This window comes from Centruroides vittatus, unplaced genomic scaffold, assembly GCF_030686945.1.
Source record: "Centruroides vittatus isolate TY-2023 unplaced genomic scaffold, ASM3068694v2 contig_990, whole genome shotgun sequence".
NCBI classification, from domain to species: domain Eukaryota; kingdom Metazoa; phylum Arthropoda; class Arachnida; order Scorpiones; family Buthidae; genus Centruroides; species Centruroides vittatus.
This window is the reverse complement of record NW_027122659.1, coordinates 898,332-915,294: the sequence shown is the minus strand read 5'-3', so window position 1 is coordinate 915,294 and position 16,963 is coordinate 898,332. Positions and strand designations below refer to the sequence as shown.

General features: G+C 26.9%; 1 protein-coding gene across 2 annotated transcripts in view; it reads right to left on the bottom strand.

Moving 5' to 3' along the window:
* Positions 1-675: 675 nt before the first annotated feature.
* The window catches only part of LOC136986085 (CTTNBP2 N-terminal-like protein), a 50,547-nt gene continuing 34,259 nt past the window's right edge, over positions 676-16,963 (bottom strand). The window contains exons 6-7 of one of the 2 annotated variants that reach the window (XM_067283547.1): positions 12,631-13,767; positions 676-3,306 (exon numbers count right to left, since the gene is read on the bottom strand). In XM_067283547.1, the coding sequence (XP_067139648.1) occupies positions 3,289-3,306; positions 12,631-13,767 (1,155 nt within the window). In that variant the 3' untranslated portion in view covers positions 676-3,288. Of the gene's footprint in view, positions 3,307-11,831; positions 13,768-16,963 lie in introns of those variants that run through there. The other variant, XM_067283546.1, reaches the window with a different exon arrangement.

Genomic DNA, 16,963 nt, shown 5'->3' with positions numbered 1-16,963 from the left:
GAGAGAGTTAAAATTTACTTAAAATGAAAGAAATTAGAATTAAATATATTCTACATAATATATAAACTTACATTAAAAAATTTTAAATATAATTAAGTAATTTAAGTACAAGTACCTCACTCTGACAAAAAAAAAATGCTTTTAAGTATAATTAGATTAAGCTCTTAAAGTATTATATAAAACAATATGAGTATTCAATGAAACTATAAACATAGTACATAAAAATGATATGGTCAAATAAATCGGTTATAGTCAAATTGCTTACATCGACCAATATATATAAATATTTTAAACAACAAAAGTGTGCACAGTTGACAATTAAGTTGGCTAATTTGTCAATAAACAACAAATCCAATTTAAATGCAAAAAAGAAAGTTTGATGTAAACTGGTACTACAAAACTACAAACCGCCATTAATAAAAATGTATGAAACATTATTTCATAAAATTATTGTCTATTTCCAAAATATACTGGAAATAATATTCCTGTATAGTAATATGTCAACACTTGGCAATAAATTTGTGAGAAAGAAAAAAATCTCAATATAAATAAAACTGATTTTATCTAATGCAAGCCTTAAAATAAAATACATTAATAATTTAAAATTACTAAAGCCAATCTTACTTTAGTAACAGATATGCTAATCTCTTATAAAAGTTGTTTATGGTGTATATATTACATTTGTATGATATTTTGTTAAGAAATAAATAAATCATAAATCCAGAATATAAAATTCGGTAAATAAAATTTTCCTACTTAAAATCAGAAAAATCTGGCTGGCCTTGTGAGATATGAAGCCTCCATCAGCAAGTTATTATTTTCTTTCAAAGTTTTAATTCCTTTCTTCAGATAGATATGTGATTTATATATGTATATGTATATATATATATACTAAAATTTGCATTCTGGATATTTATTTATTTACTGAAGAAAATTAATAACAGAGTAAGGTTACAAAAGACTCATATAATTTTGTCATTATACGTAGTAAAATACTCTCCTGTAGAACTATTATACTCTGCAGCAGTGCAGGGATCTTGCATCTGAAAAGTATTCTAGATACTTATTACAATACCCTCGACATCTGCAGAAACTGTAGGTCCTTTGTTAGTTTTGTGAGAATACTCACAAATACATATTTTAGAAAACCCAAAATAATGAAGACAAACATAAAAAATTCGAATATTTTCACTATGTAATTTAAAATCTCTTGTTCTATGATTTCATTATTTGAATTCACATTATAAGGAGATACTGTTTCAATAATTATTTTGTTTTTAAAAATATAATTATTGTTTTGAAAATGAAGAAAATAAAATTGATTTCCTCTATCTCTTTCTTCATTATTTTAATAACAAAAAATGAGATATCAATAAAACCTTCATACCAAGTGAAATAAATCAATACATTCATTTCCATATCAATTACTATAACTGGTATAAAAGAACAGTAACTTTAACAATACGTCTAAAAAATATATATATTATAATTTTGATTTTAATCTTTAAGATTATCATCCAAAGAATTTAAACTTCAATAAGTTTAGTCAGTCACAAATTAAAGAAATTTCAACAAAGAAAAATCATTAACTCTATATATAGATTAATAAACTCTACTTTTCTGCTTATTGGAGTCTTAAAAATAAATAATTTTACTTATAGAACCAAGTGTTTTCAAACCTATCCATCCTTCTGCAGTGTCTTCTAAGTAAAACTATATTTTTAAGACTCCAATAAGCAGAAAAGAAGAGTTTAGAGCTACAGAAAAAGCAAAATTATTTGCAGGAAAAGTAATTTGTGATTTTATTTATATCCTATAAAAATTAAATTTCTTATTTAGACAAGTTTTGAAGTTTTTGATCTTTTCTTTCTGAGGATTTTTCAAGAATGTACCAAACACAATGTACACACATCATAATATATGAAGAGTTTTTTTTCTCTTTTAAATTCTTTTCAAGCAAAAATCTTTAAGACGTTTATGAAAATTTTATTCTAAATAAAAAGTTTAATATTTTTTGGGAATATTTGAATGAATAAATTTATCTATATTTTATAAATAAATTCTGACTGATATTTAGCAATCTTCTTTTCATAATTGTTTTCTAATCTGTCAAACTTTTAGTGCATGTAGGAGATATTCTACAATATATCTTTAGTTTCATTTCCAACTGTATATCTAGAATTAAATTTATATTAATAAATGGAAATTAAACTATACTCTTTTGTATTTCTAGATATTAAATAAACTTATTTTTAATTAAGCCTATATACTGTAATAAGTAAGGATATACTAATTCAATTATAAAAAAAAAAGCATTCCAATATAATTCGTTTAAAATCAATAAGAAAACCAATTATAAAAAATTACAATGTATATGTTCTTAAATATATTAGATGTAGTTTTAGAGACTTCATTTGTATTATCGAATTAGAAAAAATAACAGAAGATTTCATTGTTTGTAAAACAAAACATTCTTTACCAGTCTCATTAATTACTTATTTTCGTCACTTTATTATTCTTATAAAGTTTTGTATTTGAATCTTTCTCAGCACCAATATGAGTCATTCATTACCAAATGACAAGGACTCGTGAGTAGAATTATTTAAAATGTTGTTCACTATCCATAATTCTGATGCACGTCTGATAAAAGCATTAATTGTGTAAAATCACGTATTTTACATGACGGATAATTTATACCTTCAATATTTTTATATTACCATGTTTTGCTTATGACATTTTTTATTGTTTGGCAATATTTGAAAGTTACAGATTCTAAAATTTTGTCTGAAACAAAAGTGACATTTATTATACTATATGCAATAATATTAAAAATTAAATAAATGCAACATATAAAAGTTTGTATGAATTCAATCTCTTATTAAAAAAGAATATTTGCACATTTCTATTTATTGCATTGCTTGGATTATTATTCCAAATATATATATATATTATATATATATATATATATATGAGCTTAAAGTGGTGTATACAACTGTATGTATATTTTCTGAATACAGAATTCATATCATATGTTTTATCCAGTACACCATGCACATTCAATACAAACAAATAACATCTATCGTTTAAGACGTTAACAAATTTTTACATGGCAATTAAAGGAGTCTATTTTGGGAAAATGATTTTCATAGACACTAAAGACTACAAAAATGTTAAAGATATTTTCAGGTAAAATTATGATAAGCTGGCATTTTCTGGTCAAGAATTTTCTGTAAGGCTCTTTTAGATATCTTGAAGAGCAAAATAGAATATCCAACATATATCGCTGTATCACCTTGGTCCGGTAACCTAAATAAAGTCAAACAATTTTGTATTTTTGAGTGAGTTTTTATTACATTAAAATATTTATTTGATATGAAATAGTAATTCTTAAAACTATTTTAATAGTAATATTTATAAATGTACTGTACATTATCTATTGTTGATAAGATTTAATGTTAAATACCAGTTTAAAAATACAGATTTAATTAAATTTAGAAAAGTACTTAAGCTACTGTTAGAAAAAAATTAATAATTATTATGTATAATTTACTTTAAATAATAAAGTATTTTTGTTACAAAATTACAATTTCAGTTTAGCTTTTAATGGCTAGTTGGCTATCAAAATTACCAGTTGCTTCGGAAAGTGAAAACTTTTCAAACAATCGGCAAATTCTATTCTTAGTAGAATTTGCCGATTGTTTGAAAAGTTTTCACTTAAGAAAGTTATCTTTAGTTATCTTAAGAAAACTTAAGATAAAAATTTATGACCTTGTATATTCATGATTCTACTTTATGTTTACTGTGTATATAACAGTTGATATACTGTTTATATAAAGTACTGTACCTTTCATTCAATGTTGTCTAGAAAGATATTTAGCTGTTTGAATGCAATCAAATTTGATATGGTGACATTTCCATAAAAAGAAAAAAAAAACAAATTAGTATCAAAACTCAGCACTTTGACATTACAAGCAACACAAAAGTGCGGTCGAGATCCCATTGCAAATTTGGCAGACTGAAAGAGAAACATTACAGAATAACTAAGTCAGCTGTTTAACACACTACATCCATTGCCTTCTGGCTCCACCCTCAGAACAGAAACCACATTGAACAGCACCCGCTGCATCACTAAGGTCTCTGTATAGCTTGAATGTTTGTACAAATAAAATGTTTGTTGCTTGCAGTACCAAAAGTGCCTTAGTGGTAAATTTTGGTACTAAAGTTTTTTTAAGGAAATGTCTTCTACATCCTCAAATATCACTATACCATATCTGGTTGAATCCAAACAGGAGTACTTTAATTACAGTTATCTCGTGTATATAAAATATATATCATCATCTCTAAAAAAATGGTGATTTATCTATCTTGTTTTAAATAATTATAAAATCAATTACATGCAGTTTAAATTGCATTTGACTTCTCTTTATTGAACTATTTTATTGAAAAACAGGAAATTGCTTACTCTAGTGAAGAAGAATTAAAAAATATAAAGGAAAACAAAAATAAATTATACAACAATTATTGAATATTGTGATAGGTACAAAATTAAAGAAGCAAATAATTTAGTTTCTGAATATATCATAATTATATTTCAATTTAAAATAATATTTTTGTAATTATCCATTATTATTTAATAAAATAAAATTTGGTTTTATTAAGTTTGTAAAGTTTGTGATATTTTTAATACAAGTTTCACAAGCCTAATGGTTTTATAGGAAACAATTCATTAATAAAAAACTGATTTTTTAAATCTGTTTATTTTAAAACTCAATATTTTGGGGTTATTATTCATTCTCAAAGTTTTCTTAAATAAAAAAAACTCAATAATTAAAACAATTGAGATGACACAGTTGAATTTTTTTTAAATTTTAAATTTTATTCAAAAAATACCACAAAATGTTCTAGTTCTTGATGTTTTCCGATTTTTATTTTCTTGAAATTCAAGATGACCTAAGATCCAAGATCGTTTGACTTTTAAAGTAAACAAACTGTTAAAAAAAGCAGTTTATTTTTCTCAGTTGTTCTAATACTAGTGAAGAAAGGTGAAAATAAAAGTTTGTTTCTTTTCAAAATTAACAAGATTCATAGAAGAAAAAAACAAGGTTAAATGTAAACTTAACTACAGTCAAAACAGGATGTTTTGTGTCGTCGGGAAAATTCAAAACCTTAAAAATTAAAATGGCTTATATTTTACGAAACGTCATATTTTATCTTTAAAAATTCCCATGTTATCTGCTGAAATATTTGACTTCGATGTAAGTTCTCTGCCCGTTGGAATTAGTTTCATCCCGGCTAGAAGCTATTTTGTATTATCCGAGTTTTAGAACACATTATTTATTGTTTGATTGTAATTTAATTGAAAAATTGCTAGGAGGAATCTACTCCTTTTTGAGAGCATTTAATCATATTTTCTTTTGATGTGTAATCAACTATAGACTTTGTCACTGTGGATAGATTTATTGCAAATTCTTGCCATTTGCTTGCTTCCTTTTTGATCCTTTTTTTTTTTATATTTATATTGTTAATAATTAACGTTGCTTGTTAATTTTTCACTTCTATTAGCTTTTTTATAATTACTTAGATTTTGATGCATTATTTAGGTTAGGTTTGGGTTACTTTAGTATTAATTAGATATTCTATTTATAGTTAATATATATATAAAAAATAAATTAATATAAAGTTACTTTTTTCAAATTTAACAATTATTATTATTATTTGCTTAAATTCACTCTTATGCTGTAATTATTAAATCTGTTTTTTTAGTTTACTTTTTTTATTTCTACCCTATGGGTTTCATTTTTAAAAATATTCAATAGGCTGATTCATTTGGTTTATTTAATCAAAATGTTTTATCTGTGAAAAATTTGCATTTATTTTATTTTCTGGTTCTGAACTTGGATTAGATTAATTATTATAAATTATCTGAAGAAGAAGAAGGAAAAAAACAACTTGATGAAAACATCGAAGAATCCAAAAACGTTGTTTATGAAATACCATGTACTTGCAAAGACCCACATACCTACATCGGAGAAACAAAACGGAAATTAAAAATACGAATAAAAGAACATATAGCTGAGATGAAGCACCAAAGGATGCAATCCGTTTTCCACGACCACTGCTTAATAAATAATTGTAATATTGATAAGGACAACACCAAAATTTTGTATAAAGAAAAAGACATATATAATAGAAAGTTTAAAGAAAGTTTTGCTATAATTAACTCAGAAAATTGTATAAATAAAAATACAAGTATAAATATTAACAAAAACTGGTTAAATATATTATAAATTTTAATATTTGGTTAAAAATACAATAAATCTTAATATGTTACCAAAAATACCACTAGGGGGCTTACTTCGTTTCAACCCCCTACATGTAGTTATGCAAATTTTAAATGTCACACAACCTAAACAACGTTCAACAGGGGAAAGTTCAGACTAAAACTTATACCCAAAGTTTGTCTACAAATTTGTCTTTAAAGAAATTTTCTGGATTCTGTTTCAACATAAACGAGCCAAAAGTGCTCGAACGACCTTTGAAAATGTACTGTGTATTAACCATCTACTAAGAAGTACAAGAGAACAACAAAGTAAGAACTTGTCCCAGTTTTATTCACAGTTGATTTAAATTTATTGTTATACTAAATAGTTGTACTTTTTAACTCAAAATAGATGTACAAGAATTTTATAACTTTTATCCTTGAGTTTGTAATGTCCAAACTTACCGTGTACAAGTGCCATACTGGGGGAAGAACTGGTATGTTATATACGTTTAAATGTTTATATAACTTGTCGGTAAAAACGCTGTATACATTATTTTATATTATTTTAGTTGACTGATGAGGGGCATAAGGCTCAAAACGTGTACCGTATCAACTAAATAAAGGTGGAAAAAAGCCAAGTGGTTGTTATTAACACGAATTTGTGTTTGATACTTCGAAGAATAATACAACACGATTTCACAAAAATCAAATCTATTATAAATTATGTCATTAAAGAAAAAATTTAATGACAATTTTCTTTATTATATGATACTGAATCTGTAAGCTGGAACTGAGTTAAATTATGTCATTGTCTAAAGATTTCAGATACGTAAAAGAAAATGTATAAATGGAATTAGATTGCGCAACAAAATGTATAAAATGTTGAAAATTGACAATACACAAGTTGATTCTCAATATTACATAAAGATTACTCAAGGAAAATAGTAATATTTATCTGCAATTAATATTATATATTTATATTAATTAAATTTATTATAAAGAATACACAACATAAATGGAATTTTTAAAATTTTAAATGAATTTTGATTTATTTAGTTGGATAAATTATTTCCAAGTTTTTTAACCATACTTTACTATCCAAAGATTTTGTAATAAAAAAATCTCCAATTTGATTAAAGAATGTTTCTGTCAATAATAATAATAAATTTAATTCTGAACAGATGTGGAAAAAAAAGGGGGGGATTGCAACAAAATTGTAACTGATACTTCTTAAATCATTACTAATTTATCACCTAAACATATGGAAAAAACTAATGTAAATGTATCGTGTGTGTTATTTTAATGATTATATAATAATAATGTCTGTATCATTTTCTAAATGATTTAGATGCTAATGACATATCCATCATATAATCAGAAATTCAAATATTTGCTTCAATTTGTATTACTTGTGAACAGTTTTATTTTAGTTTGAAATCATAATTTTGATCCTTATTTAGATAAGATGTAGCTTTTCTTCTACACATGAGAGAGGAGAACTTACAAAAAATTATTATTTATATTACACTCAAACCTGTTTTTATGCGGTCTTTTTTTGTGCGATTTTTTATACGTGTAATGTGTTTTGTGCAATTATTTTTGTGCAGTATACCAATTTGATTGAAATTCATATACCGCACACAAAAAATCACACAAAACAAATTGCACAAATAAAAAAATCGCACAAAAATAGACTGCACAAAAACAGGTTTGAGTGTATAATACTAATTTGGTTTAAGTAAACATAAATTAAGACATTGGAAAAAAACAAATAGAATTAATTCAGGAAACTATTTTAAAAAATGAAATGAAATATATATACATACAAAATATAATCAAATATATAATAATTATTAAAAAAATATATACTAATAAATTAAATTTGAATAAATACAGTAGAGCATCGATTATCCGACTTAATTGGGGACTCGGGTTGGTCGGATAACCGAAAAGTATGAAAAAATACATTATTAGTATAGTGTATGAGGCCTGGTTTAAATACTAGCCTCCCTTTCATAGTCGAGCCATGCTGTCAGCTAAAACATGCAAAAATTTAACAAAAATAATATTAAAGTAGCCAAGACATAGCCAAATATTATAGCGCCACATCACTAGCGGACATTTGAATTTGCCGACTAGAACGCGGTCGATTAACCGATAAGTCAGTTAATCGGGGGTCGGATAATCGATGCTCTACTGTAATTTGATTTCATATTTCAAATATTTTGATAAATACAGTAGATTTGCATATATGAAAATTTTAATCAATATAAATTTTGAGCTATTTCTTTTTCTTTTTTTTAATAATAAAGATTAACTCAAACCATTTATGTTTAAAATAAGACTTAAACAAGAAATATCCAAACTGATGTTATGTGACTTTTTTGAATTAGTTTGAACAACTGTACAATAACAACAAATATTAAATTATTAATTTACACATTATAAAATTACTTATTGAATATAAATTTAATATTCAATAATTAAATTAATAATATTTGTTAAATATATCATACCTTTAATATTTCATTATAAATGCATTGTAAAAGCAATGCATTTTCATAACGAAGTATATTTATGATTTTATAAAATTATTTTGCTATTAAGTTTTGCCATCTAATGTAAATTTATTTAATATATATTATAAAAGAAAGCTTTAAACACAGACAAAACATCTACACCAGAATAACTCAAAGTAACATATTTTTACTAACATTTTCATCTGTTCATAACAGATCTTCAGGTATAAACAGATGAAAATGATAATAAATGCGTTAATTTGAGGTATGCTGGTGTAGGTGTTTTGTCTATTTAAAGTAATATAACCCAGTATTGGAAAGTTATTGATAAAAGAAAGCTTACTATTACTGTTTGATATCACTCATCGACTTCCTAATCTTGACGAGATTTACAAAAATATGTCACTGCCGTTCATCAAATTCCTTTCTCAATTTGTGACATTTAAATTTTTCATCAATATAAAAAAAGTTATTATATTATATAGTAAGGCATTATCTGAATTGAATAATCTTTCCTACTATATAATTAATTTCTTTAATTAGCATATAATTTAAATTGTTACATAAAAAATATGGTTTCTGTAACGTATGAATCATTAGGTTACGTAATATTAGGCTTTCTAACTAATATACTGTATCAAAATTTCACTTATTCAAAAATTATTATACATACTTTATATTTAAAACTTAAATTATAAAATAAAATAAAAATTATAATTAGTTATAAAACTAAAAATATATAATAATAAAAAATTTTAACATAATCAGTTCTCAATTTTCTTTCATCATAACTGATAAAATGTTAAATTATAAAACTATAAAATGAGAAAACTGAATAAGCTGTGTAAATTAAATTGATTTAATTAAAATATCATGTAATTAATCATTCAAACATGTAATAAAATATGGTTAAAATCAGCATTTCTTTCATATATAAAATAAAAATTCATCATCTATAGAAATATCTTTTTCAAAAATTATTATATAAATTTACTTTGAAAATTCTTGTGAAATTAAATATAAATTATATTAATCATCATCTGATGACAAGATATATAAACAGGAAATAAACTAGTCTGATCCGTGTTACTACAATTTAACTTGAATATTTCCTTCTTTTGAAATATTCTCTATCTCATTATTAAAAGTATTGAAAAACATGAATCAAAGAAGTTAAAAACTGATATATTTTTCTAATTGTTAGTGATACTTCCAATAACAATTTGAAAAATAGTTAAATATTTAAAAAGTGATTATATGATCATGTAAATAATTTATATGGTTCTTTAACTGTTTAATATATTTCTATAAAACTGAATTTAAAAAATTTAAATTAATAAAAAAATTTGTATTTTTATTTGAAGTTGTAACAAAGAACTTATGTTCAAGAAGTTGAGTTTACTGTACATATTTTGAAAGACTAAAGTAACTATGTATATATTTAAATTAAAACTGAATAACTATTATATTATATGAAATACTATATTATATTTTGTGCAATGTAGAAAACATTAAATAATAAATTTTCAGTATTCTAAGCCAGTGATACCCAAACTATAGCCCTTGGGATAAATCTGGCTTGCAAATATATTTGACATATTACTCAGGACTACTTTTTGTATACTGTACATGGAATATACAAAATATTTGTGGCTCATCTACTAATAATTTATGTGCGATTTGACTGACCAATTGAAAAGTTTGGGTACCACTGTTCTAAACATGTAGAAAAATTATTTGCCATTATGAAAGAAATAAATAAAAATTCAAAAATTGAAATCCAAATTAACAATGAATTCTATAGGATGTCCAAAAATTATCTGTACTTAACTTTATACATTATTATACTTTATACATTTTACAACTTCATCTATTATAATGGACAATCGACGAGTGTAACAATTCACACTGAAATTTTACAGAGAAACTTAACAAAATTTAGTCATATTAAGTTTTGACAAGTTTCTTCTTTTTTCAGATAATCATATGTACTTATCCAAAATAAATGTACAGGAGAAAGCACAGCGTGTTGAATGGTTTATCAAAACGAAGTCAGACACAAGTCTGACAAAGAAGTGTTCGGCAGCATTTAGAGTATTGGCTAGGTGTTTTGCAAATCATTAATAGTGCGTATATTGAATGTCTATAACATTGCTACTTTGGAAAATATAGTTGCTAAAAATTCTTGTTTAATAATTCTAAATGTGCCATCATAAATTTTGTTAAAGGATAAGTTATACAGATAATTTTCAGACCCTATAAAATATCTTTTGATTTGAATTTTCTGTGAAAAGTTAGTAGGAAATTCAAATCAATAGAATAAAAGCAATTGAGCATCAAAATTTGATATTATTTCTAGCATAAAACTTAATGTATCCACAAGTTATTTATTTATTAATGTATACAAACACACAAGATTATTATATGACTTCCAATATTTGGGGACTACTTATTCCTGAAAATATTTGCCAGATGAACTGTAAATGCATGGAAACAAATTCTATTTTGGATACACCGAAGGGTTTGTAATGGTTTTCAATGACTATTTTATGGTGATAAGCAGTGAACAGTGGTATCATTTCACTAACTTTTAAAAAGTATAGTAAAAATGCACTAACCTTTAACTTCAGTCTAACAGTACTGATGCAAATGGGCCTGCTTTACTCCCAGGCCCCATACAAGCTCCCGATGGTCCTCATAACTATTCATGCATGATCACATCATAAACAGATATTTAAATAGTCTCTTATATTAGCATTGATGCACAATCTTAATTGCATATTTAATTAAAACTTACATAATATTTCAATAATTTTGTCTGCATTCATTTCTATGAAAAATGGCAAATAATTTTTCAATATCTGTATTGATATCATTGATTATAATATGTCTGGATACCTTGATTCAAATCAATGATGATAAGATTAAAAATTTAAATGAAATTAAGTAATTTTCATTGGCCTATATTTCAACAGTATTATTAAACAATAGTACTTTTATATTAATTTTAGTTTAGATTAAACTACCGTATTAAAATTTAATGCAACATCTGTGGTATTCAAAAACATTTAATTTCAATTTAACAAGCATGATTTTAAAATTAACAACTGCAAAGCAAAAGAAAAAACAAAAAACACTGTCAAGCTTTATACATGGCCACATGCACATATCAAACATTTCAGAAAAGAAAACAATTAGCTGAAAATTTTAAGCTGATTTTTACAATATTAAAATTATAATTAAATTCAAAATTAACTAATTTCGTAACAATAATAATTAGTGAAATAATTTAAAATAGTATGATTATGTATTAAGAATAACAAATGTATGTAAAGTTTTGTAAAATTTCTAAAGCATTTATAAGATAAATGACACTATAATATATTAAATTTGCAATATCACAAGCAGCACAAAATTAAAACAAAATTCAAATCATAATTTCATCATCATGCAAAAGTCAATTCAGTTTAACAAAAAGAAAAAAAAAAACAGAAATTACATACTTTTTCTTATATCAAATTTACTTCAAACATGCTATTGATAAAATTATTGTTGTCTGAACAGAGTATTTTAAAATAGCTGTCATGCATTCATATATTTGTAAAAAAAAACTTTATACATAAAAATTATAATTCAAAACAAAAATAATTTAAGTCATGTTTCCTCTTGTATATTACACTGGTCATCGTCAGATTTAATTGATACCATAGATACTAGAAGTTCCTGAAAATCAACTAATTCTTGTCCAAACACATCAACACCAACAAAATTTTCAGTATTAGATACATTCTTAATGCATGTTTTTGTTTTAGTTTCATTGAAATATCTAATGTCGGCATTTTCACCCACCTGGGTGCCTGTCTTATGATCTTCGTCGGTCGATACTGGAGTCCCTGGTATTTGTGCAATTCCACTTGTTACTTCGGGAGTAGCAACTTTTGTAATAGCAACACCAAAACGTGTACCTGAAATAAGAGGTTTCTGAATCTTTTGTTCTAATGTAGATTCAGAAGCATTATCATTTCGAGGTGGCACTGGAGGTTTTGCGTCCTTTTTCAACTGAGATGTTAATACTGGTTTGTTAGGTGGTATGGGTGGTGGCGTGCCCCGTCCAATCGGAGGAGTTTTTTTAGTAGCCAAAATAGGTGCACTTCCGGAAAGATGAACCATAACTTTGCCTCCTTGGCTAGTAGTGAATATTTTAGTTCCTGCAGGACGAGGTCCGGTCTGATTACTATCGTTCGCAACTGCTTGCTGTTCTGATGCAGCAACGGCATAAACTAAGTTTTGTACTATATTTGTAGTACTAGATGGTTGGATATTTTCAGCAGATACATCAGAAGATACAGGTGAAACAGATCTAGGTGGAAGTACTGGAGATGATTTTTTAGCAGTCCCTTTAAGTGCAGGATTTTGTGGGGATGTTAATGTTGTTACATTTTGTCCAGAAGCAGTTGAAACAACAGTCGCAGATACCGGAGCATTAATTAATGGTTTTGGTGGAGAATTTATTGGAGTAGCTGCCTTCATTGGAATTTGTGGAACGAGACCTGGAGGTTTCATAGGTGTAGCAGGAGCTGGACCAATCTTAGGGCTAACTGCTCTTGCAACTCCCCGAGGTGGACTAACCGCAGGAGATACTGTTGGAATAACTCTAATTGCCGGAGGAGTAGAAACCATTGTGACAACGGTACTTCTTACTCCTTCTCCAAGATGCATCGGAGAGCTACTAACAACTGTCCTTTCACCAAATCCTTGCATTTGTTTGCGTAAAATTTCCATTTCTTCTTGTAATTTTTCTATTTCAAATGTAAGTTCTTGATTTTTCATTTCAGCTGTTGTAACTTGATCTTTATAATGTTCTCTTTCTGAATCAAATTCAATCAGCTGTCGTTCCATTTCAGCTTCCATTTGAAGAGATTTTTTACTTTCCTCCTCTAAACCTTCTACCATATCCGCTATTCTTCCTTTTTCATCACTAAGGAGCTAAAGATTTAAATTATATTGTAATAAATAAGATGAAAATTAATTACTTTTAATTGTATTTAAAATTATTAAGTTTCTAAATTAGAAAATGAAAATTTAATAAATAATTTTAAATTTGATTATTAAAATTTGTTAATGATTGATTATAATAATAAATTTTAATCTTTGTTTAACTATTTAAAAATTAAAAAAAATATATTAAAATAGAATTTTAACAATCATCAAAAATACACAGAATTCTAATTCCCCATCTTTGTTACAGTAGATATCAAATACTAATTCACAATGTTTATCCATATAATAACTAACTTCTTACTCCTAACTCCAATTTATTAGTATTTATTTTTAGCAGGTAAATAAATAAACTATAATTATTAAAATCAAAATTTATTCTTTCAATAATACATTATAAGTACTGTAAACAATACTGTACAACAATATAAGTACTGTACAGTATATATGTACTATATACTGTATGTGATACAGTTGTAGATAATATAATTATTAGTATTTTTTGTAAATATTTCATTTTTGAAAAAAATTGTAGGTAGCATGAAAAAAGTCTGCTTAAAAAACTTATGAATAATAATAGTTGGCAATTTTTTTTGTCAATGTATCATTTGTGCATGAATAAACTATTTTTTTGTGTATGTATGTGTGTGTGTGTGTGATTGGTTCCTTCAAAACTGGAAACTCAGAAAACTCCTCTGGTCATTGAGAGTCACCTATATAATATATATTGCCAAATAGTCTGCTGTATTTTAACATGCTATATTTTAAAACTACAGTGGTACCTCGTATAACGTACGCCTCGAATAACGGACTTTCTGGCATAATTGGTGACTGCTCCATGGGTGCATTCTTTAATAGCGGTCACTCTGCGTCTCTGCTACTATGAGAGCGCGCTGCTGTTTGTAGGCATTTAGGAACAACAGTGAAAGAAAGAAATATGGCGGCGCTCGCACTATCGATAGTATCATGATGGAGGAATCTATAATTCTAAACTATGAGCTTTAAAAAGCAAAGGAAAGGTCCCAATTTAACCATAAAATGGATTATTTGTTGAAAGAGCATTCAAAATAGCCTCGAAAAAAATTTGTAAAGACACTTACATCACCGTGTGCGCTAACTCGCGCTTTCACAATTTCTAAATTCTCATTCATAAAACCACATAATGGACCTGGAAATGAAACTATCTTAGTCATGGAGGATGCCATGTTGCTTTCCACTGTAAACAACTGCTACAAGTGGCCGTTTTTGCCGTTAAACAGCATGCACTCCCACCGGAATTTAGGAACACGTTCCGCAGGAATTTTTTAATGGATGTCGCTCGCACAGAGTTACGCAGAGGAATAAAAGAACGCACCCCATGTTCATTTTTTTATGATACAGTACGGTTATTTTATGCTGCAAAATGAATTAGATGTTTTAACATGTATTTCTATGGGAAAATGCATTTCGTATAACAGACGTTTCACTTAACGGATGTGTACTGGAACGGATTAAGTACATTATACGAGGTACCACTGTACTTAATAATCGGAATCAAATCAATTTGACTATAGGTAGAGAGTTAGGCACATGTGTGCACACATGTACTCCCTCAATAAATGCTGAAGAATGAAGGTTTTGTTAAAAATAAATTTCAGACTCAAATAAATCCTGGAATCAAAAAGCATGGAAAGCATTTTGAGGATACTGCAAAATAATGTAATTTAGTGATAGCTAGATGAGAAATTTAGCTAAAATTTCACTTCTCAGATTCACAGAAGTTTGTCATTGTAAATTTCCATGAATTTTCCATGTTATCATCAAAAATCTCCAGTGTCCTAATATTGTTAGATTCAGAGCTTGTCCTATATTTACAGCAAAATTATTAAATTCATAATACAGCAATAATACAAAGCTCTTTATACAGTCAATGACAAAAGTAAATCACCATCTCACACCAATCAGTGTAAAGATGATGTCAGAGTCAAATTTAATAATGCATAAAATCAAGACTACATCAATCAAATATCATCGTTAACTTTAGACCCAATACCAAGCTGCTCAGACTGGTCAAATATTTATCAATTGTGTCCAATGTACAGTACATATTTACACTACAAGTACTGCTCAAGTCTTTGTCTGGTACATAAAACACAATTGATAAATATTTGATAAAACTGTAAATGGTTTGGTAAAGTGAATTGGGCTTTAATGGAAAAGTCAATAGTGAGACAAGTAAAACAAAGATAACAAAATACCAGCACTCGGGCAAACAACAGAGAGCACTAACCCAACTCTCACCTGAAATATATAAACTGATAAAAATTAATGCTAGACTTTAATATATAAATTTAATTGAGATTAAATGGGTAAGTGTGCACGTGCTCATCTACAACTGCATAAATCATCAAAAATACATAGCGCACAACCCTCATAAACCCAGAATTATTTTTTCATGGATGTTCACTGAGCATTCAATAAGTGCTAGACTTGAGTTAATTAAAGGTTGATTTACAATATACAGCTGGTTGGTGGCAGGAAACCAGCTGTCACTGGACTGACAATTACTCCCTTTAAATATTTGTAACTATCCATTTTGTTGGCAGTAATTATTAACTTAAAGTTGGCAAGACAGTTAAGGCATCAGCCTACTACTCTGGAAATCTGAGATTGAATCTGAGTGAGCAAATCTCCAAGAATTTTTCATAGGCAGTATGTCCTCTCATTCACCACCCAGCTGCTGCCATTGTGAGCCTGACCAAATCCTTGATGGATATGGAAAAAGGCCTGCTTTACGCCCATATTTGAAAATACAAAAATTAATTAACACCAAAAGCAAAAGTGCTTAATAACTTGCAACTGACTGCTCACACTAGACACTTGTGACCAGGAACAGACACTCTGACAGGCAAAACTTTCTTGCCAAAGATGGTGACAAAGATGACCAGATGTATAATGTAAATTACCCTTAATCTGTTCAAAAAGTGAGTACTCAGTTTCTGATAAAACATGTTTCCAAATGCAATCTTTGATTTGATGAATTTTAATGCCTTGGAAAATTTCTACATTACAAATGAAACTTTTCACATCCACTGTATCAATTAATCAACTATTTTCAATAAAAGCATGTAAAATTAACATAACGTAGCATTTCCACAAAAATTCCACATTTTCCACAACTGCTATAAATCTTTCCTCTTCAAAT